The 24,421-nt window shown below is 39.6% G+C and overlaps 1 protein-coding gene and 1 non-coding gene across 2 annotated transcripts; one reads left to right on the forward strand and one right to left on the reverse strand.

The window, feature by feature from the left end:
- The first annotated feature begins 10,158 nt into the window (after window positions 1-10,158).
- Window positions 10,159-23,294, forward strand: DDX43 (DEAD-box helicase 43). Its single transcript, XM_007458407.1, has 16 exons — window positions 10,159-10,408; window positions 12,468-12,523; window positions 12,812-12,938; window positions 13,748-13,873; window positions 15,112-15,193; window positions 15,821-15,977; window positions 16,203-16,321; window positions 16,914-17,015; window positions 17,393-17,534; window positions 18,074-18,174; window positions 19,180-19,267; window positions 19,928-20,055; window positions 20,261-20,370; window positions 21,056-21,194; window positions 22,562-22,649; window positions 23,178-23,294. Exons 1-16 carry the CDS (start codon window positions 10,159-10,161, stop codon window positions 23,292-23,294), a joined length of 1,932 nt encoding a protein of 643 aa, XP_007458469.1.
- TRNAE-UUC (transfer RNA glutamic acid (anticodon UUC)) lies at window positions 17,971-18,043 on the reverse strand. The gene has a single exon. It is a non-coding gene; the product is annotated as a tRNA-Glu (tRNA).
- Window positions 23,295-24,421: the final 1,127 nt, after the last annotated feature.

Raw genomic sequence — 24,421 nt, forward strand, 5'->3', positions numbered from 1 at the left:
AATTAGAATTAAAACTTCTTTAATTGGGAAAAAAAATTCCCCTATGCCCCATCTCTAACATATGAAGTCAAAAGGCAAATTATAAACAGAGAAGTTGGTTGGTTATTGCAAAAGTGTTAGTGTCACAGATGGGGCAGGGATGCATTTTGCTCTATTTTATGAATAATTTAAAATACAAGTACAAGAAAAAGACAAGAATTCATATTACTTCAAATTAGCATGTTACATGTGTCTTTCTTCTTCATCACCTCTCCACTTAAAACTGCTCTATGTCTTTTTTTTTTTTTACGTGAACAGCAAAATTGAACAGCAAGTGCAGAGGCTTCCTATATACTCCTCATTATCCCCTACCATCCACACCCAACACAGGACCTCCCTCACCATCAATATCCCTCACCATACTGGTGCGTTTGTTATTACGATGAACACACATCTGCATATCATTACCACTCAAAGTCCATAGTTTATCTTAGTGTTCACTATTGGTGTAAGGGTAATTTTGGCCTCACAGAAAAAGTTAGGAAGTATTCCCCCTTCTTCTATTTTCTGGAAGAGATGTTAGAGCATTGATATAATTTCTTTTTTAAATGTTTGGTAGAATTCATCTTTATATGCCAGAACAAAGTGAAGGAAAGAAATCCTTCAGAAAGTAGAACAATCATTAAACAAAATTAAAAGCTTCTGGGAATTCCCTGGCGGTCCAGTGGTTAGGCTCGGTGCTTTCACCAGTGGGGCCCAGGTTCGATCCCCGTGGAACTAAGATCCTGCAAGCTGCGTGGAACGGAAAAAAAAAAAATTAAAAACTTCTGCTTTGTGAAAGACACTGTTAAAAGAATAAAAAGACAGCCACAGACTTGAAGAAACTATTTGAAAAACACACTTCTAATAAGGGATTTGTATACAAATATACAATGAATGCTTACAACTGAATAATAAAATAACCAATTAAGAAATAAGCAAAATAGGGACTTCCCTGGTGGCGCAGTGGATAAGACTCCAGGTTCCCAATGAAGGGGGCCCAGGTTCGATCCCTGGTCAGGGAACTAGATCCCACAGGCCTGCCACAACTAAGAGTTCACGTGCCACAACTAAGGAGCCTGCCTGCCGCAACTAAGGCCTGGTGCAACCAAATAAATAAATAAATATTTTAAAAATAAGCAAAATAATTGTTATGCTAAGATAGGAGAGGAAATAGAATCAATTTGTACAATTAAAACCACAAGAGGTTGAAAAGAGTGAAAGACAAAAGCAGGAGTAAAGAACAGGGGAAACAAATAGAAAACTAACAAATATGGAAGATATTAACCAACTATTTCTGTAATCACTTTAATGTTAATGGTCAAAGTATACCATTTAAAAGTGAGAGACTGTCAGAGTGGATCAAGAAACAAGACCCAACAATATATTGTCTACAAGAAGCCTATTTTAAATATAAAGGCATACGTAAGATGCCAAATCCAAGTTTGTGTGCCCAACGCACAGTAAGGCCAAACAAACCAAAATGTCAGTTTGGAGCAAAGAAAGCTTTATTGCAATGGCCAAGGAAGAAGAATGGGTGGCTTGTGCTCAAAACACCCAAACTCCTCCCATGGTTTTGGGGAAAGGTTTTAAAGGCAAAATTTGGAGTGAGGATTGCAGGGTGTGTGACTTTCTTCAGATTTGTTGGTGGTAAGTTATCAGGGTGGTGCTCCAGGAATCTAGTGCTCATCCTGAAGTTACCATCCTCCACCTGGGTGGGGGCCTTAGTCCCTCCAGAAGAACTCAAAGGTGTAGTGTTATGTTCCTTGAGGAGGAACCAGGACCTTGGTTAAGCAAGACCTGAACCGGAAGTTAAGCAAAAGAGCCTGAACAATTGTTCAGCCATAAAACAGTCCTATTTCCTCCTCAAGGGATATACATAACAGTCTGAAACATATCTTTGAGTTGTTATGCAGAAACCAATACCCCCACCCAGGTGGAGGATGGTGATAATATGCTGAACACATATAGATCCCAGACTGGTTGGAACAAGGTTATGACTAAGATTCCCAAAACACCCTGTTACCTCACCACCAACCAGAAATGTCACAAGCTGTAGCCCTCACCCCAAATATTGCCTTTAAAAACTCTGCCCTGAAAGTCATCAGGGAGTTCAGGTCTTTTGAGCATGAGCTGCCTGTTCTCCTTACTTGGTGCCCCACAAATAAACACTATAATTTCCTCCACCATAACCTGGTGTCAACAGATTGGCTTTGCTGTGTGGCAGGAAAGTGGGCACAAGTTTGGTTTCATAAAAATAGTTTGAACTAAATGAAAATGAAAACACAACCTAATATTTGTGGAATACAGTGGAAACTGCTTAGAGGGAAGTATTGATATAGAGCCTTAAGTGCATATATTAGAAAAGAAGAAAGATCTAGAATCAGTCATCTAAGTCTCCACCTTAGGAAATTAGAAAAAGAGGAGCAACTTAAATCCACAGTAAGCAAAAGAAAAGAAATAATAAAAATTAGACCAGAAATCAATGAAATTGAAAGCAAGAAATCAATAGAGAAAATCAATGAAACCAAAAGCTGGTTCTTTGAAAAAAAAAAACAATAAAATCAATAAACATCTAGTCAGGGTAACTAGGAATAAAAAGAGATAAGATACAAATTACTGATATCAGAAATGAAAAAAGGGACATCACTACAGATCCCATGGATTTTAAAAAGATAATAAAGGAATACTATGAATAAGTCTATGTCCACAAGTTTGATAATTTAGGTGAAATGGACCAATTCCTTGAAAGACACAATCTGGAAAAACTCACATAAGAAGAAATAGACAGAGAGCAGACAGCAGAAGCAAGAACTACAATTCTGCAACCTGTGGAAGGAAAACCACATTCACAGAAAGATAGACAAAATGAAAAGGCAGAGGAATTTGTACCAGATGAAGGAACAAGATAAAACCCCAGAAAAACAACTAAATGAAGTGGAGATAGGCAACCTTTCAGAAAAAGAATTCAGAATAATGATAGTAATGATGATCCAGGACCTTGGAAAAAGAATGGAGGCAAAGATTGAGAAGATGCAAGAAATGTTTAACAAAGACCTAGAAGAATTAAAGAACAAACAAACAGAGATGAACAATACAATAACTGAAATGAAAAATACACTAGAAGGAATCAATAGCAGAATAACTGAGGCAGAAAAATGGATAAGTGACCTGGAAGACAGAATGGTGGAATTCACTGCCGCAGAACAGAATAAAGAAAAAAGAATGAAAAGAAATGAAGACAGCCTAAGAGACCTCTGGGACCACATTAAACGCAACACCATTTTGCATTATAGGGGTCCCAGAAGGGGAAGAGAGAGGGAAATGACCCGAGAAAATATTTGAAGAGATTATAGTTGAAAACTTCCCTAACAGGGGAGAGGAAATAGCTACCCAAGTCCAGGATGCACAGAGAGTCCCAGGCAGGATAAACCCAAGGAGAAACACGCAGAGACACATAGTAATCAAACTGACAAAAATTAAAGATAAAGAAAAATTATTGAAAGCAACAAGGGAAAAACGACAAACAACTTATAAGGGAACTCCCATAAGGTTAACAGCTGATTTCTCAGCAGAAACTCTACAAGCCAGAAGGCAGTGGCATGATATATTTAAAGTGATGAAAGGGAAGAACCTACAACCAAGATTACTCTACCGAGCAAGGATCTCATTCAGATCGACAGAGAAATCAAAAGCTTTACAGACAAGCAAAAGCTAAGAGAATTCAGCACCACCAAACCAGCTCTAAAACAAATGCTAAAGGAACTTCTCTAAGTTGGAAACACAAGAGAAGAAAAGGACCTACAAAAACAAACCCATAACAATTAAGAAAATGGTAACAGGAACATACATCTCGATAATTACCTTAAACGTGAATGGAGTAGATGCTCCAACCAAAAGACACAGGCTTGCTGAATGGATACAAAAACAATACCTATATATATGCTGTCTACAAGAGACCCACTTCAGACCTAGGGACACGTACCGACGGAAAATGAGGGGATGGAAATAGATATTCGATGCAAGTGGAAATCAAAAGAAAGCTGGAGTAGCAATACTCATATCAGATAAAATAGACTTTACAATAAAGAATGTTAGAAGAGACAAGGAAGGACACTACATAATGATCAAGGGATCAATCCAAGAAGAAGATATAACAATTATAAATATATATGCAGCCAACAGAGGAGCACCTCAATACATAAGGCAGCTGCTAACAGCTATAAAAGAGGAAACCGACAGTAACACAATAATAGTGGGGGACTTTAACACCTCACTTACACCAATGGACATATCATCCAGACAGAAAATTAATAAGGACACAAGCTTTAAATGACACAATAGACCAGATAGATTTAATTGATATTTATAGGACATTCCATCCAAAAACAACAGATTACACTTTCTTCTCCAAGTGCACATGGAACACTCTCCAGGATAGATCACATCTTTGGTCATAAATCAAGCCTCGGTAAATTTAAGAAAATTGGAATCATATCAAGCATCTTTTCCGACCACAACGCTATGAGATTAGAAATCAATTACAGGGAAAAAAATGTAAAAAGACACAAACACATGGAGGCTAAACAATACATTACTAAATAACCAAGAGATCACCAAAGAAATCAAAGAGGAAATCAAAAAATACCTAGAGACAAATTAAAAAGAAAACACGACGATCCAAAACCTATGGGACGCAGCAAAAGCACTTCTAAGAGGGAAGTTTATAGGAATACAAGCCTACCTCAAGAAACAAGAAAAATCTCAAATAAACAATCTAACCTTACACCTAAAGGAACTAGAGAATGAAGAACAAACAAAACCCAAAGTTAGTAGAAGGAAAGAAATCATAAAGATCAGAGCAGAAATAAATGAAATAGAAACAAAAAAATAGCAAAGATCAATAAAAGTAAAAGCTGGTTCTTTCAGAAGATAAACAAAATTGATAAACCTTCAGCCAGACTCATCAAGAAAAAGAGGGAGAGGACTCAAATCAACAAAAATTAGAAATGAAAAAGGAGAAGTTACAACAGACAGCACAGAAATACAAAGCATCCTAAGAGACTGCTACAAGCAACTCTATGCCAATAAAATGGACAACCTGGAAGAAATGGACAAATTCTTAGAAAGGTATAACCTTCCATGACTGAACTAGGAAGAAACAGAAAATATGACCAGACGAATCGCAAGTAATGAAATTGAAACTGTGATTAAAAATCTTCCAACAAACAAAAGTCTAGGACCAGATGGCTTCACAGGTGAATTCTATCAAACATTTAGAGAAGAGCTAACACCCATCCTTCTCAAACTCTTCCAAAAAATTGCAGAGGAAGGAACACTCCCAAACTCATGCTATGAGGCCATCATCACCCTGATACCAAAACCAGACAAAGATACTACAAAAAAAGAAAATTACAGACCAATATCACTGATGAATATAGATGCAAAAATCCTCAACAAAATACTAGCACACAGAATCCAGCAATACATTAAAAGGATCATACACCATGATAAAGTTGGATTTATCCCAGGGATGCAAGGATTCTTCAGTATATGCAAATCAATCAATGTGATTCACCATATTAACAAATTGAAGAAGAAAAACCATATAATCATCTCAATAGATGCAGAATAAGCTTTTGAGAAAGTTTAACACCCTTTTATGATAAAAAAAAAAAACTCTCCAGAAAGTGGGCATAAAGGGAACTTACCTCAACATAATAAAGGCCATATACGACAAACCCACAGCAAACATCATTCTCAATGGTGAAAAACTGTAAGCATTTCCTCTAAGATCAGGAACAAGACAAGGATGTCCACTCTCGCCACTATTATTCAACATAGTTTTGGAAGTCCTAGCCACGGCAATCAGAGAAGAAAAAGAAGTAAAAGGAATAAAAATTGGAAAAGAAGAAGTAAGACTGTCACTGTTTGCAGATAACATGATCCTATAAATATAGAATCCTAAAGATGCTACCAGAAAACTACTAGAGCTAAACAATGAATTTGGCAAAGTTTCAGGATGCAAGATTAATGCACAGAAATCTCTTGCATTCTTATACACTAACAACGAAAGATCAGAAAGAGAAATTAAGGAAACAATCCCATTCATGATGGCAACAAAAAGAATAAAATACCTAGGAATAAACCTACCTAGGGAGACAAAAGCCCTGTATGCAGAAAACTATAATACACTGATGAAAGAAATCAAAGATGACACAAACAGATGGAGAGATATACCATGTTCTTGGATTGGAAGAATCAGTATTGTGAAAATGACTCTACTACCCAAAGCAATCTATAGATTCAATACAATCCCTATCAAATTACCAGTGGCATTTTTTACAGAACTAGAACAAAAAATCTTAAAATTTTTATGGAGACACAAAAGACCCCAAATAGCCAGAGCAATCTTGAGGGGAAAAAATGGAGCTGGAGGAATCAGACTCCCTGAGTTCAGACTATACCACAAAGCTCCAGCAATCAAGACAGTACGGTACTGGCACAAAAACAGAAATATAGATCAATGGAACAGGGTAGAACGCCCAGAGGAAAACCCACACACCTATGGTCAACTAATCTACAACAAAGGAGGCAAGGATATACAATGGAGAAAAGACAACTTCTTCAATAAGTGCTGCTGGGGAAACTGGACAGCTACATGTAAAAGAATGAAATTAGAACACTCCCTAACACCATACACAAAAATACACTCAAAATGGATTAGAGACCTAAATGTAAGACTGGACACTATAAAATTCTTAGAGGAAAACATAGGAAGAACACTCTTTGACATAAATCACAGCAAGATCTTTTTTTTTTTTTTTTTTTTTGCGGTACGCAGGCCTCTCACTGTTGTGGCCTCTCTCCCGTTGCGGAGCACAGGCTCCGGACGCACAGGCTCAGCGGCTATCGCTCACGGGCCCAGGCGCTCCGCGGCATGTGGTATCCTCCCTGACCGGGCATGAACCCGTGTCCCCTGCACTGGCAGGCGGACTCTCAACCACTGCGCCACCAGGGAAGCCCACGAGATCTTTTTTAACTCACCTCCTAGAGTAATGGAAATAAAAACAAAAATAAGGCCTTCCCTGGTGGCGTAGTGGTTAAGAATCTGCCTCCCAATACAGGAGACACAGGTTTGAGCCCTGGTCCGGGAAGATTCCACATGCTGCAGAACAACTAAGCCTGTGCACCACAACTACTGAGCCTGTGTGCCACAACTACTGAAGCCTGCGTGCCTAGAGCCAGTGCTCCCAACAAGAGAAGCCACCACAATGAGAATCCTGCACACCACAACGAAGAGTAGCCCCCGCTCACTGCAACCAGAGAAAAGCCCACATGCAGCAACGAAGACCCAATGCAGCCAAAAATAAAATAAATAACTTTATTAAATAATAATAAAATAAATAAACAATGGGACCTAACGAAACTTAAAAGCTTTTGCAAAGCAAAGGAAACTATAAAAAAGATGAAAAGACAACCCTCAGAATGGGAGAAAATACTTGCAAACGAATCAACAGACAAAGGATTAATCTCCAAAATATATAAACAGCTCATGCAGCTTAATATTAAAAAAAAACAGCCCAATCAAAAAATAGGCAGAAGACCTAAATAGACATTTCTCCAAAGAAGACATACAGATGGCCAAGAAGCACATGAAAAGCTTCTCAACATCACTAATTATTAGAGAAATGCAAATCAAAGCTACAATGAGGTATCACCTCACACCAGTTAGAATGGGCATCATCAGAAAATCAACAAACAACAAATGCTGGAGAGGGTGTAGAGAAAAGAGAATCCTCCTGCACTGTTGGTGGGAATGTAAATTGATACAGTCACTATGGAGAACAGTATGGAGGTTTCTTAAAAAACTAAAAATAGAACTACCATATGACCCAGCAATCCCACTACTGGGTATATACCCAGATAAAACCATAATTCAAAAAACACATGCACTCTAATGTTCATTGCAGCACTATTTACAATAGCCAGGTCATGGAAGCAACATAAATGCCCATCGACAGACGAATGGATAAAGAAGTTGTGGTACATATATACAATGGGATATTACTCAGCCATAAAAAGGAATGAAATTGGGTCATCTGTAGAGACGCGGATGGATCTAGAGACTGTCATACAGAGTGGAGTAAGTCAGAAAGAGAAAAACAAATATCATATATTAATGCATATATGTGGAACCTAGAAAAATGGTACAGATGAAGCAGTTTGCAGGGCAGAAATAGAGACACAGATGTAGAGAACAAACGTAGGGACACCAAGGGGGGTAAGTGGTGGGGTGGGGGTGGGGGTGGGATAAACTGGGAGATTGGGATTGACGTGTATACACTAATATGGATAAAATGGATGACTAATGAGAACCTGCTGTATAAAAAATAAATAAAATAAAATTCAAAAAAAGAAGAAATAGACAAATTGAATAGGCCTACATTTATTAAATAAATTAAATCAATAATTAATAGCTTGTGAAACAGAAAACACCAAGTCCAGATGTACTCACTGATGAATTCTAACACACAGTTAAGAAAGAAATTATACTAACTTTGTACAATATCTTCCAGAAAATAGAAGAGGGAAAACTTCCTAACTCATTCTGTGAGGCCAGCATGGCCCTAATACCAAAACCAGACAAAGACATTGCCAGAAAGGCACAGAGCTATTTCTCATGAACACAGATGCAAATACCCTCAAGAAAATAGTAGCAAATCTAATCCATCAAAACTTCTTTTTAAAGATCATTAATACAACCCACTTCAGAGTAAGGATTAGAGAAAGGAAACTAAATACATAAAACATTAATCTTTTTATGTGTTTCCTGGGTGCTGTAATAACATTGTAATCCGATTAAGTCCAGGGTTTATTGCATTAAGAGTTATAGTAATTCCATGTTAACCCATTCAACCCAGGATGGAATGTGAGTAGTACTTTTTTTTTTTTTTTTCAATCCTGGTACCCAGCATTATAATAGATGTGTACTATGTTTGATTAACACATGATCAGAGATCTCTTCAGAGAATTTGAAGATCCTAATCAAAGTAGGGGCACTCCCATCTGGATTGCATCCTTGGAATAATATGTCCAGCCACAGAGCCAGCCTGCAAAAATGGGAGTGCTTCAGGCATTTATTCAATTTATTTCATTAGCCCTTAAATTACAGCAAACATTTGGGTCAAGTGTTGAGTATAGTTCCCTGTGCTATACAGTAGTTTGTTTTTATCTGTTTTACAAATGGTAGTGTATATATTTTAATCCCAAACTCCTAATTTATCCCTCCCTCTGCTTCCCCTTTCGTAACTATAAGTTTGTTTTCTATGTCTGTGAGCCTATTTTGTTTTGGAAATAGGTTCATTGGTATCTTTTTTTTTTTTTTTTAGATTCCACATATAAGCAATATCGTATGATATTTATCTTTGTCTGGGTTACTTCACTTAGTATGATAGTCTCTAGGTCAAATCATGTTGCTGCAAATGGCATTATTTCATTCTTTTTTATGTCTTAGTAGTATTCCATTGTGTATACATATCACATCTTCTTTATCCATTCATCTGTGGATGTACACCTAGGTTGCTTCCATGGCTTGGCTATTACAGTAGTGCTGCTATGAATGTTGGGGTACATTTATCTTTTCCAATTATGACAACCACCATTTTAAAACCTAACATATGCTTAACTATATCAAAGTGTTGCTCACACAGCAATGGTGAATGCTACTGTCAACCTTTTGTTTCAAATTTTTATGACTGAATTGGGTCCGGCTTTTAAACGTGACTGCGCTTTCTGCGCCCCTGAGATGCGGGTCCCAGGAGCGGGTGTGTAGCCGGAAAGCACAGAGAGCCCTGGACAGCCCACAGCAGTGAAGGACAAGGCCCGCGCAAGGACTCACTCAAGCGCGCGCGCAGGATGCAGGGAGTGCAGGAAGTGCAGGATGGAGGCAGCCCATTGGACCAGCCCCGCTCACAGCGCCGCGTCCGCCAATGGGCAGCGGCCTGGGCGGGGCGTCGGCGCGCGGGCGCCTTGAGCAGCGGCTGCGTGGCCGCCGTCGTGGACCAGTCTTCGACGGCATCTCGAGTGTGCAGGGCCTGCTGGAAGACGTCGGAGGTGCCGGATCCTGTTCGCGGAGCCATGTCTCGGCCGGAAGCCGGCGCCAACGCCTCCTCCTGGGTAGCTGCTTCTCAGCGAGGCGCGGCGCTGCCTCGGGCTCCGGAAAGGAGCCCGGAGAAGGAGCCGAGCCAAGGCGGTCGCGGAGGACAGAAGGCCGGCGGAGGTGGCGGCTGGAGGGGCCACTCCGGCGTCCAGCAGCCCGTGGGCGCTGGTTTCCAGGAGCCGCCGCTCTCCTTCAGCCTGAAGAACGACTGGGTGGGCGCGGTGATCGGTGAGAGCGGAGGGCCTGCGCGGGCGGGCCGGGGTGGGTGAGGCGGGGCGGGGCCTGTGGCATCCCCGCCCCGACCGCCTCGCCTCCAATCAGCGGCCACTGGGGCGGCTCGGGTCCCCACCGGACCTTTCTGATACGCTTTGGTGCTAGAGTGATGGTGTTAATGCATCTCTGTATAGTTTATAGAGAACGATGTTTTGGGAGAGCCAACTCTTAGACTTAAGAAATCTTTGGTTTGAAAGGTCAGAGCTTTGGCAGCTTACCCCAAAATGAACAACAAAGGAGTCAGTCCGTTTGAGCACCAGGGAGAGCCATTAACCCAAGATAAAAAGGCGTAGGGTATTAAAGGGCTGCTCGAAACATTAGCCATACCTTGCACTTAGTTTCTGTTACTTGAATATGATTAATCTGCCGAAAAAAGTGTTCTTTTTCTTAGTATAGCGTGAGTCTTACAAATTCGTTTTTGAAAAGCATTTGGAAATGATTGGAAGTAAGGTTTGCCCCCCTTTTAAAATTGTGATAAACAACATACCCTAAGAACAAAGTTGTGTGGTAGATCTGCAGAAGGTTTTCATATTGCACGACTGAATCTACCTCTCAACAACTCATTTCCCCATTCCCCCATCCCTGCCAGCCACCAGACACATCATAGAAGTGGAATCTGCAGTTTTTTGTGATTGGCTTATCTCAGTGTAATGTCCTCAGGGTTTATATGTGTTGTCACAAATGGCAGGATTTCCTTTTAAGGCTGAAAACTTGCATTGTATGCATATGCCACATTTTTTTCATCCAGTCATCTGTTGACAGATATTTAGGTGATTTCCACCTCTTAGCTATTGTGAATAATGATGAATATGGGAATGCAGATATCTTTCTGAGATCCTAGTTTCAATTCTTGTGTATAAGTTCCCAGAAGTGGGATTGCTGGATCACGTGGTAGTTCTATTTTTAGTTTTTAAAGGACTCTGCATACAGTTTCCATAGTGACTGCACCAATTTACATTCCCATTCACAGTGCATAAGGGTTCCGTTTCTCCACATCCTTGCCAACTTGTTATCCCTTGTCTTTTTTTTTAAAATAAATTTATTTATTTATTTGTTTTTATTTTGGGCTGTATTGGGTCTTCGTTGCTGTGCCCGGGCTTTCTCTAATTGTGGTGAGTGGGTACTACTCTTCGTTGCAGCGCGTGGGCTTCTCATTGTCGTGTGCGGGCTCTAGAGCGCAGGCTCAGTAGTTGTGGTGCGCGGGCTTAGTTGCTCCACGGCATGTGGGATCTTCCTGGACCAGGGTTATGAACCCGTGTTCCCAGCATTGGCAGGCGGATTCTTAACCACTGCGCCACTAGGGAAGCCCCATATCCCTTGTCTTTTTGATGAGAGCCATTCTAACAGGTGATATCTCATGTGGTTTTGATTTGCATATCTCTGATGATTTCATCATCTTTTCATATACACCTGTTGGTCATAAATATGTCTTCGAAGAAAGGTCTATTCAAGACCTTTGGCCATTTTTTAATTGGACTTTTTTGGTTGAGTTGTGTGTAAGGGTTCCAATTTCTTCACATCCTTGCCAACACTTTGGATCCAATTAGTCTTTCCTTGGTCTGGTGGTGAATCCGTAGTATCTACCTCTGGGAAAGGAACCTCCTACCACCCACCACAATTTGGAATAGAAAGCGCCTGCTTTTCCAAACTGAAAGTGATTACTGAACCCTAGGAGCCTTTGTTTGGATGATTTGGTTTTTTTTTTTTTCTTGCGTTATGCGGGCCTCTCACTGTCGTGGCCTCTCCCATTTGCGGAGCACAGGCTCCGGACGCGCAGGCTCAGTGGCCATGGCTCACGGGCCCAGCCGCTCCGCGGCATGTGGGATCTTCCCGAAACGGGGCACGAACCCGCGTCTCCTGCATCGGCAGGCGGACTCTCAAGCACTGCGCCACCAGGGAAGCCCTGTTTGGATGATTTGGGAAGAACTAGAGAAGGCTTTGAGCAAAGTCGGTAGTAGGTTCCCCATAATTAATTTCAATTTTTTAAAAAAAATTCCTTTATTTTTAAAAACAGGGCGTGGTGGGTCAAAAATAAAAGAGATCCAGAGCTCAACATACACCAAAATACAGGTAAATTATTCGGGTTCTTAAATCCTTAAAGAGGATGAACTATGGTTCATTCCTAACTCTAATTTCTCTTCAATTATTAACATACTGTTGTAACTTAGGTAAGTTGCCAAAGCTCTTCATACTTCTTTTTAAGAACTCACCTAAGCTGTAGTCCATTCATTATATCTTAGATGCTGATTGATAGCAATCCTGTATTTCCTTTACACTTTTATTCTATTTGAGGTTGAGGGCGGGGGTGAGGGGGACGGTGAAGGGACTTATCTCACCTATTTCCCCCCTTGTATCTAGATAATAAAAGGGTACCCTGAAGCGGAAGTAAGAATTTTTGGCACCAAGGCAATGCAGAGCAAAGCGAAAACAGTGATAGATAATCTTGTTCAAAAACAAGAAGACTACAAAACAGAACCCAAAGTTGGTAAGTAATTTCTGCCCACTAAAGCCCTGTAAAATTTTAAATGTTTTATTCAGTGTTATAAGTCATATTATAACTGGCTTTTCCTGATAACAAAGCTTTGGCTTGCCATCATTAAATCTAGTCTGTTACAGAATTTTTTTCTATGAAATCCAGGATACTTTTCCTCAAACTAAGACACTTAATATCTGCTGTTAAGCCTAGCAGTTTTACTTTTGAGTAAAAACAAAATAACCTTTTAATACACTTCACTGTTGATGATACAGCAAGGATTAGTCCTGGCCTCCTGTCTATGGTCCCTTCCCTGGAATGTGACTGATTTTGAAAACTGCCTAATTATTTGATATTTTAAAAAATCTCAGATCTACTTAGACTAGAGAAAAAGCCATTATTGAACTATTTCCAGAAGCAACAAGGAGAAGAGTCTTGGGTTCAGATGGCAGCATTGCCTCTTAGTGTTTCTTGGGAAAGAACCTCTAAAAAGCCTCTAAGACACTGTTTCTTCTGTTTACCTGGGGTAACATCTGCCACACAGAATTATTGTAATGATAAGTGATGTGTTATTTATTATCAGACACTAGTCTCTCATGCTTTTTAACTGCTCCAGTAATTTTCTTTTGCATTTCAGAAATCTGAAGTAAATAACTGGCAAACCGTGACCAGAATTGTCATGGCACTGTTGTACTAAATTCCTAAATTTAATGTTTTAAGCATTATTATTGTTGGATTATTAAAACAGAAAATAATAAAATTGTTTTGGATTTTATACTGGTAGGATTTGTTTGGAAACTAATTTGGAATATTTTTAACAGATGTTGCTGTTGTCCAACCTTTGGATGGAAAAGATGCAAGGAAAGATGTTTCAGGAAATAAGAAATTCGTTGATTGGGATAAGTGCCGAGAAAATATTTTGAAATGGAGCAAAAACAAGTGGGCAGGTTAGTGTTGGATCCCAACACTTATATGTGGTATTGTTGTTCCTAGTAATTGAGGTTTTAGCCTCTATAAAAAATGTGTTGCTCTTAGTAATGAAATCTATATGCAAAATGACAGTAGAATTTGAAATGCTGCAATTAGTCTCTAGGACATGATATTTCTATGTCTGTGTTGCAGTTTACGTTACAAATGGAAAGTTAAAACTTATTTATACCTTGTCTTATTTGAGGTAACCCGCTGCACAAGTTTAATAAAAATAGAAAATTGGGCCAAAAGGGAAATTGATGGTACAGTGAGTAAACATGCCAACCAGGAGTTAACATTTTGCTATGACTGAGCAAAAATTGATCTTGGAGTGCCCTGGCCAAAGAGGGCAAAATAAAAAGGGAAAAACATTTAATAAGATCATACAGTTCTTGAAGAAATGGTTTTTTTAAATTCTCACTTGGAATTATATATGGAGTATAATGTTCTACATTATTCACTGAATTTCAGAGTAAATTCAGGCATTAATTTGATCAGAATGAGGCAGTGGGACAACATCATTTATTTAAAGTTAAACAGTGAACACTACCATGTGACAAATATTAACAAGGGTTCATTCCACTCTGGTGGTCAGCCTATCCCATACCATCTCAACAACATGTGTTGAAAGATTTGGGTGGAGGTGGGGAACAGAAAAAGGATTTATGTTTGGTGGAAGTATGATAAGCATTTAAAAAAGAAAACAGGGCTTCCCTGGTGGCGCAGTGGTTGAGAGTCCACCTGCCGATGCAGGGGACACGGGTTCTTGCCCTGGTGTGGGAGGATCCCACATGCCACGGAGCGGCTGGGCCCGTGAGCCATGGCCGCTGAGGATAGAATAAGGATAAATATTTTATTCCTAAACAGTAATGGGATGGACCCTCAAAGAAAAGAAAGTTAGCTTACTATGAGAGAAGATTCGTCACTTGTGATGGCTGTGTGTCTTGTGAAGCATGGTTTCTTTTATTTTATATTTAATTATTAAAGATCTCTTTCTTGGGTGAAAAATGTAATTGAAAGACAAAGCAAAAATGGAGATCTCTTAGAGGCTGGCAGTAGCTTTGCTGGCAAAGTGTGGAACAGCTGTCTAGAACTATTATCTGTGCAAGGTGAACCTGATACATATTTTAGTTTGATTTCTGTTACTTTGAATAAATGTCAATGAAATGTAAATGCTCATTAATCATCCAAGTTAAAATTTTGGTTTTTGTCCCAGGTTTACCTCCAATTAAGAAAAACTTTTACGTGGAGTCAGAAACAACAAGTTCAATGTCACAAGACCAAGCAGACAATTGGAGGTGAATAGTTTTACTACTTTTTATTGAGTATTTGTAGAGTTATGCTGGTAAATTAACCCATTAGGAAAATATTTGAAATGATTGCATTTGAAACTGTAGCTTCCTATTCAAAAGAAAACTTGGTTGCACCCTACATCATATACATTAGAGCATTGCTGTCCAATAAAACTTTTGGCGAAGAGGGAAATGGGCTATATTTGTGTCTAGAGTATGGACAAGTGACTAAAGATCACCTGTTGAATGAGAATAATTCCCACTTCAAAGTATTGTTGAGGATTAATTAAGGAAATGTGTGTGAAACATTATAGGCCCTCAGGCATTTGCCAAATCTGACTTTGATTCATGAAGCATATAATTTTCAGGCTCTATTCTTAACCTTTCCATGAAATTTTCATTGGCCCATTCATGCATACAGTAATTTTTTTCCTTCTCTGGAACTATTCTGGTAAAAAAAGATAGGCTTGCTTCTATTTCTTATTACGTTTTACTGTAACTTAACCAGCAGTCTAATTTTAATTAGTTGCAGTTGAATTTCTAGATATGACCTGAACTAATGTTGGAAAAAATTTCTTGCCTGGGGAGTAAAGTGACCAAATCCACTAATCCTTGTTCTGTTTTTCCTTAAAGGAAGGAAAATTATAATATAATGTGTGATGACTTGAAAGGTGGTGAGAAACGTCCTCTTCCCAACCCTATTGGTAATTTTGAGGATGCATTTCACTGTTATCCTGAAGTTATGAGAAACCTTCAAAAGGCAGGTTTTCAAAGGCCAACACCAATTCAGGTATGCTTTCTTTAATTCTAACATTTCATCGATTTTCTCCCCTCAATTTCTGGTCGTTAGAAGTTATAACACCAGGGAGCAGCTGTCTCTTATAAGTGTCCCCCCAGCACCTCCACCACTGCCTAGCACTCAAAATGCTGAGAAGTTTGGGGCTGGGAGAGGAGGAAGGAATACTTGACAGAAAGAAATGCACTTTTTATTTTAATATTTCTCATTCTGTTTCAGTCACAGGCATGGCCAATCATTCTACAAGGAGTAGATCTTATAGGAGTAGCTCAGACTGGAACGGGGAAGACATTGACCTACTTAATGCCTGGATTTATTCATATTGACTCACAACCTCTGTAAGAATTATTACATCTGGGTTCTCTTTAGGGGTTTAACAGATATGGATTCCAAAAATGCAGTGAAAGTTTCTTCGATTGCCTTTGTTGAAAGGTAATGCCTAGTCTCGGGCAAATGCACTTGTGTTGTTCTGGTAAGCTATAAATGGACAGAACATTTTTAGGAAGCAATAGGTAGTATCCACCAAAAGTCTTAATAGTGAAACACTGGAAACAAATTGTTTAAATTACCGTGTCCAGTACAATTCTGTGAGAATGTCTGACACAGGAAAGCTCTGGCCCTGTTTAATGAAAAGGCTGGTGTCTGGACCCTAGGATTTTTTTGTTAGGCTGTTTTTTTTTATTTCTCCACTTTTTATGTGTGGTGCTTGTTTGTGGCTTTGACACTCACTGCTGCCTTTTTTTTTTTTTGCCGTACCTCGAGGCTTATGGGATCTTAGTTCCCTGACCAGAGATTGAACCCAGGCCCTCAGCAGATGAAAGCTCGGAGTCCTAATCAGTGGACCGCCAGGGAATTCCCTCATTGCAGGCACTGAATGAAGGTCCTGTATATCTGAGATGGGTACTTTACTAACGTGTTTTCTCTCCAAAGAGCCAGGAATGGGCCGGGCATGTTAATCCTCACCCCGACTCGAGAGCTAGCTCTGCAAGTGGAAGCCGAGTGCCGTAAATATTCATATAAAGGTCTTAAAAGGTGAATCTTTTCTTTGACCATTCCTGCATCAGCATTCTAACCATTTGTAACTGTAGACATCCTCCCCATTATTTTCACACATCCTGAGAAGCTGATTGGCTCAGCATGGGTCAGACTTACTTACCCCTGATCCACATCGACTGTAACCTGCGTGGTGGGGTCAGATAACAAGGATGCGAATGTGGCTCTCATAGGACATGTCCCTGTGGATTGGTGGATGTGGATGGTTCTCAGAAAGGGGCCAATACTGTACTACTTGAGACTTCTGATTTATGTGCTTTTTATTTTATACCCAAAATGCTTAGGTTGGTTGGAATTTTGAATTGTGATGGGATATTCCCCACATGAACATGAACCTCTGTATTTTTTTTTTTAAGTGTTTGTATATATGGTGGTGGCGATAGAGATGGACAAATAAAAGACTTAGCGAAAGGTGTCGATATCATTATTGCCACTCCCGGAAGACTCCACGATCTACAAATGAATAACTTTGTGCACCTGAAGAGCGTAACCTACCTGGTAATCGTGGAGCAGGGGTTCAGGGTCCTGGGAGGAAGCACTGAACTCTTTATCAAACCCTTTAGAATGGCTCTCCATTTCATAATGGTTTTAAATCCTAGGAATGTTTCTCATTCCCTCTAGTTTGTTAAAATATGGATTTTAAGATCATTCCAGTTTAGTATTATATAAATATTAGAAAATGTAGGTAAGTACAAAAGAATTCCACATGAATATTTTAGACACTTAAATTGTTTTTTCATTAAATAGATTTAGAAACTGTTAGTTGGCAAACTTAACTCAATCTGTGTTGCAACTACAGACAGCTTAGGTAATGGAGGAAGTGAAAAAATTACCTTAGTATTCATAAAGGCAGAGCATACATATTAGCTACCTTCCATACCTAATCTAGCCATTTTTTTTTTTTGGCCGTACTGCACGGCTCACAGGATCTTAGTTCCCTGACCAGGGATGGAACCTGGGCCCTCAGCAGTGAAAGCGCGGAGTCCTAACCACTGGACCACCAGGGAATTCCCCTAATCTAATCATTTTTAATGCAGGTATTAGATGAAGCTGACAAGATGCTGGATATGGGATTTGAACCCCAGATAATGAAGATTTTATTAGATGTACGCCCAGATAGGCAGACAGTTATGACAAGGTAGGTATATGTTTAATTTGCTAGTCTGCAAAGTAGAAATCAGTGGAACCAAATCCATTTGATTTTAGAGCCTTTCTTAAAAGTATTTTGAGATCCTTTGGTGAAAGATATGTCATCACTTAGTATAGCAACTCAGTGTAACAGTTTAGCAAAGACTATTGGGTTTCCTGAATTAAAAATGAGATTTCTAGGGACTTCCCTGGTGGTACAGCGGTTAAGACTCCACACTCCCAATGCAGGGGGCCCGGGTTTGGTCCCTAGTCAGAGAACTAGATCCCACATGCCGCAACGAAGGTCCCACGTGCTGCAACTCAGACCTGACACAGCCTAAGTAAATAAATAATGTTTGGAAAAGAATAAGATTTCTATAAAAAAAATGCAGGGGAGACTGTTTCACAGGGGGGTCTCAGATTGGAAAAAGTAATCACCTGTGCAGAATACTTTTTGGTAAAGATAAAGCTGAGGCAGCAGAAGAGTATGTGATTGGGGAAGTAGACTAAATTTATTCATTTTGTTTTCTCACTAAACTTCCCATCTTTGTAATTAGTGTGAAAGTACAGAAGGTGGTTACTTTCATAATATATGGTTGAAGAAACATCTGAATTTACATATCCAATCATCGGAACAGTTAAAATGTTTTTATTTGGCATGAGCTTTTCGTGTTGCCTGCTAACAATGTATGAAAAATACTGGGGTTTTTTGCCTTATTTATAAAGGCCGAGAGAAAACTAACACCTGAATTCATTGTACCTTTTCACAGATTAGAAAGGTATAGCTCTTCTTCACCTTTTGTTTACAGACCTATTAAACTTATTTAAAGTTTCAATCTAGTAGCTTCGTTGAGCAATTCATTGTGAAGCAAATGTTTTCTGTGAAATTGGCCTCATTAAAAAGTACTAAGTTTGTCTTTCATGAGTAATTTTGTTCATAGCATTCTTAGGGAAATTTAGTAATGTTTGCTTTATAATAAATGTTTAATGTTTGTGTATTACATTTTATCTCCAGTGCAACGTGGCCATGTGCTGTCCGTAGACTCGCACAATCTTATTTGAAAGAGCCCATGATTGTGTATGTTGGTACTTTGGATCTAGTTGTAAGCTTGTTTTTAATTACTATTTATATCTTATTAATTATGGAAATGTTTTGCCATTGAAAGCTCTCTGGCCTTTCACTTCATAATTGAGATTGGTCTTTCAACTAATCATTAATGAAAATTGACGTTTCACTTAAATCACTGGTAATTAATAATGGGTCATTGCCCTAGGCTCATTTCATGAGATTTCACGAAAGACAGGATAAATGCTTCAGAATCTGTTTCATCTCTGGGTCAATAAAATGGTACCAGCGATACTTTGAAATTTTGTGTTGTCAAAATACTTATTGAACGGAAATTCTTTGTGTCATCAGCTGAACATCTTTATTGCAAAGGCTATATCCAAATTCATGGCAATAGTTTTGTAAGCTTGGCCTCAAACCGTGGTTACTCCTTTTTCAACAATAGTAACCAGCTGCTTTCAACACACTGCCACGTATTCAAGAGTTCCCAGCTTAGCGTAGGTGACTCACTGGTAAAACGTGAAAGACTGAGCCATAAATCCTTGGGTAGGAACTGGTGATTTTGCAAGGACCTGCCATTTTTCCTGCTAGCAGTTTATTAGAACATTTAACCAATGATAGAAATAAGATGGATTTCGAGCCAGTATATGGGGTTTGCCCATTAATATTGATGAACTATGATCTCTGAGTCCTTTAGGCTGTAAGTACCGTGAAGCAAAATATAATTGTCACCACAGAAGACGAGAAACAATCGCATATCCAAACTTTCATCGAGAGCCTGTCTCCCAAAGACAAAGTCATAATATTTGTTAGCCGGAAAGCTGTGTGAGTATATTTTTTTTACATTCAAATCATCAGTCATGGTTTGTTTTGGCATTGTTTCTATGTGTATACGCATTTCATATGGGGGTGTGTGTATGTCTTACAATATGCACATTACTTCAGACTCTTGCCAGTGGAAGTAACAGTAATGAATTGATGGTGGTATGAGAATAAGCACTTAGACCCCTGACTTTATCTTTTGCTTCAGGGCTGATCATTTATCAAGTGACCTGAGTATCCGGCATATATCAGTAGAGTCTCTGCATGGCAACAGAGAACAGAGTGATCGAGAAAGAGCATTAAAAAACTTTAGAACAGGTACATTTATACAATTAGTATTGCAGTTTAAAAGTGTCTAGTGCCTGGGCCTTCCCTGGTGGCACAGTGGTTGAGAGGCCGCCTGCCGATGCAGGGGACACGGGTTCGTGCCCCAGTCCGGGAAGATTCCACATGCCGCGGAGCGGCTGGGCCCGTGAGCCATGGCCGCTGAGCCTGTGCGTCCGGAGCCTGTGCTTCGCAATGGGAGAGGCCACAGCAGTGAGAGGCCCGTAACTGCAAAAAAAAAAAAAAAGTGTCCAGTGCCTGGACTTGTTTGAGTGTTGGCACCTTTTCATGGAACCCATGTCTAAGATCTGCCCTCAGTTTGCAGATCCCAGAACTATACTTGTTCTAAATATTCATCAGATTCTCAGAACTATCTCAAGCTAATGTTTAAAACCTGGATATCAAGGCAGTAATTTGCAGTGAGGGTGTTATCTTAATTTACTTGAGAGGCATATATCTTTGCCATGGTTGATGAACCCTTTGAATTTTGGAATCTGTTGTGTTGTAACTTGCCAGCAGTTAAAAAAGGCTAAGTAACCCTTTCTGGTCTTCACTGTCCTTAAAGGAGTTTTAATATTAAAAGCAAGGATAGTTCACCTGATCAGATATTAGGGGACAGATATGTCTTGGGTTGGTTTGTACCAGCATGTGTCTGTATTCTTTTGGCTTTACTCTTTAGGGGAAGTGCGAGTACTGATTGCTACCGATTTAGCATCTCGTGGTCTTGATGTCCATGATGTCACACACATCTATAATTACGATTTTCCCCGGAACATCGAAGAATATGTGCACAGAGTAGGGCGCACCGGGAGAGCAGGGTAAGTCGGTCCATCCAACCTGGCTCCCCATTCTCTTCACAAAAAGGACCTTTTTCCCCTCTGAGAGCACTATCATAAAATCCCTATAACATGCTGTTTAAACAACTGCAGATTAGGTTCCAAATTGCTGTTTGAATGGCTAAATCTTTTTTTTTTAATCAAAGTATAGTTGATTTACAGTGTTGTGTTAATTACTGCTGTACAGCAAAGTGATTCAGTTATACATATATGTATACATTCTATTTTTTTAATATTTTTTCCCATTATGTTTTATCAAAGGATATTGAATATAGTTCCCTGTGCTATACAGGAGGACCTTGTTGTTTATCCATTCTATATATAAAAGTTTACATCTGCTCACCCCAACTTCCCACTCCATCCCTCCCCCAACCCCTTCCCCGTTGGCAACCACAGGCCTATTCTCTATGTCTGTGATTCTGTTTCTGTTCCATAGATAGGTTCATTTGTGTCATATTTTATTTATTTTTTATTTTTTAGATTTTTTTTTTTTGATGTGGACCATTTTTAAAGTCTTTATTGAATTTGTTACAGTATTGCTTCTGTTTTGGTTTTTTGGCCATGAGGCATGTGGGATCTTAGCTCCCCGACTAGGGATGGAACCCTCACCCGCTGTATTGGAAGGCAAAGTCTTAACCACTGGACCACCAGGGAAGTCCCTTGTGTCATATTTTAGATTCCACATATAAGTGATATCATATGATATTTGTCTTTCTCTGTCTGGCTTACTTCACTTAGTATGATAATCTCTGGTGGCATCCATGTTGCTACAAACGGCATTATTTTGTTCTTTTTTATGGCTGAGTAGTATTCCACTGTGTATATGTACCACATCTTCCTTATATGAATGGCTAAATCTTTTTTTTAATTAATTAATTTTTTGGCTGCGTTGGGTCTTCGTTGCTGCGTGCAGGCTTTCTCTAGTTGCGGCAAGCGGGGGCTACTCTTCGTTGTGGTGCGTGGGCTTCTCATTGCGGTGGCTTCTCTTGTTGCGGAGCACAGGCTCTAGGTGTGCGGGCTCAGTAGCTGTGGCATGCAGGCTCAGTAGCTGTGGCTCGCAGGCTCCAGAGCACAGGCTTAGTAGTTGTGGCGCATGGGCTTCATTGCTCTGCGGCATGTGGGATCTTCCCGGACCAGGGCTCGAACCCGTGTCCCCTGCATTGGCAGGCGGATTCTCAACCACTGAGCCACCAGAGAAGTCCCTGAATGGCTAAATCTTAATGTATCATGCGTAGTTGGGCTTATGAAAGAGTTGAGGTTTTGCTGCTGCTGTTTTTGTTCTATTTTGCTAGCTGAATCATGAATATAAATTACAAATCAAATTAAATTGACTTTTTTCCCCCTTGAAGGAGGACCGGGGTATCTGTTACCCTCATCACTAGAAATGATTGGAAGATTGCCGGTGAATTAATTAATATTCTGGAAAGAGCAAATCAGGTGAGAATATGCAGCTCTGTTTTCTAAGGTTCAAATTTCATTTATTCCAAGTACTGGGGCTTTACTGCCTGTCAGGAAATACAGATATTAAACAAGCAATTAAGCGTGTTATGAGGGCTGTAGCATGGCAGAGATGAGCACTATAATATATAAGTGGGGAACCTGATCTAATAGGGGTGAGCGTCACTGAACCCTGCTGAGGAAGAGCCCAGTGGGGTGGAGGTTGGAGAGAACAGAGGAAGCAGAGGACACTCAGGCCTCGAGGTGAGAAAGTGACACCAGGCAAAGGCACCGGGAAGCAACTGAAAGGCCACGCTAGCAGGAGGGCCATGTACTTACTGACGGGGTTTTTTAAGACTAGGCTGGTTTTTATACCTTGAAGATTCGGTGTTGCATATGCAGAGGGACACATTCCATTCTGTTTGGATGATGTCATGTAATCAGTTGTGGAGATTCTCTGAAGATTGTAGAAAAGCTGTTATATAATGAGAATCGCCTCAATCCTAATAACACGTTTAATGGCTTCAGAGTGTCCCAGAGGATCTTGTGGTGATGGCTGAGAGATATAAAGCAAATAAACTGAAAAAAGAAATGGAAAATAAATGGGAAAGACCCCAAGGAAAACCCAAGATGTTTTATTATTAACGTCTATGTTGAAAAGTGGTACCAGCCTACTTAAAAGAGGTAAAATTTGAATAACACATGAACTTTCAAACACCTGGTTTCCTTAACTAGGCTTTTAGTGTGTTTATTACAATCAGCATTATCTCTAAGAGTCCCTAACATAATAAATGAGATCTTATTCTTTATCTGTTACCTAAATTCTAGTTAATATATCTTAGAACTGATTCACTTTGTTATAAAGCAGAAACGAACACACCATTGTAAAGCAATTACACTCCAATAAAGACGTTTAAAAAAAAATACATATATATATATATCTTAGAAGTATTAATTCAGAGATGAGAAAAAAACTTTAAGTTGTACAGTCGTAAGAGTATAATGGAATACAATAGAACTGGTGTAGGTGTAAATTGGTATAACCTCTTCTGAGCAATCAGGTGGTAATGTATCAATTGTAAGTACATATACCTTTTTTTTTTTTTTTTCGGTACACGGGCCTCTCCCTTTTGGGGCCTCTCCCGTTGCGGGGCACAGGCTCTGGACACGCAGGCTCAGCGGCCATGGCTCACGGGCCCAGCCGCTCCGCGGCATGTGGGATCTTCCCGGACCGGGGCACGAACCCGTGTCCCCTGCATCGGCAGGCGGACTCTCAACCACTGTGCCACCAGGGAAGCCCACATATACCTTTTGATCCAGCAGTTCCTCTGGACATAAATGTCCAGTAGGGAGCCATATGAATAAACTATGGAGAAAATCATATCATATAAGGGCCTAATGCCTATGACATAGGAAACTCCTAACACTGAACAAAAACAACCTGATTAGAAAATGGGCAAAGGACTTGAATAGACATTTCTCCAAAGACATACAAGTGTCCAACAAGTTAAAGATGCTCAGCTTCATTAATCACTAGGGGATTCAAAGATCACCTCACCCCTGTTAGAACAGCACAGTACATCAATTTATGGTTTTTCCTGCTTATTTTTCAGAATTCAAGATTTTTTTTTGAGATATATTTATTTAAGATACTGTGGAAGTATTGGAAGCACGCTGGCAGTATGAAGAGATGACTGAGTCTTAAAATAATAGTGTTTAAAATGTAGAATCCAGTATTTTATACTTTAATAAGATCAAAAGTATTTAAACTT

The sequence above is a fragment of the Lipotes vexillifer genome, unplaced genomic scaffold (assembly GCF_000442215.2).
Source record: "Lipotes vexillifer unplaced genomic scaffold, Lipotes_vexillifer_v1.1 scaffold2, whole genome shotgun sequence".
Classification (NCBI taxonomy): domain Eukaryota; kingdom Metazoa; phylum Chordata; class Mammalia; order Artiodactyla; family Lipotidae; genus Lipotes; species Lipotes vexillifer.

Bases quoted from the DNA above. Each gene is read 5' to 3' on its own strand.
- DDX43 (XM_007458407.1), top strand. From the start codon at position 10,159: ATGTCTCGGCCGGAAGCCGGCGCCAACGCCTCCTCCTGGGTAGCTGCT. The intron at 16,322-16,913 runs GTAAGAATTATT...TTCTCTCCAAAG, and splicing joins CATATTGACTCACAACCTCT to AGCCAGGAATGGGCCGGGCA. The intron at 22,650-23,177 runs GTGAGAATATGC...TAATGGCTTCAG, and splicing joins TTCTGGAAAGAGCAAATCAG to AGTGTCCCAGAGGATCTTGT.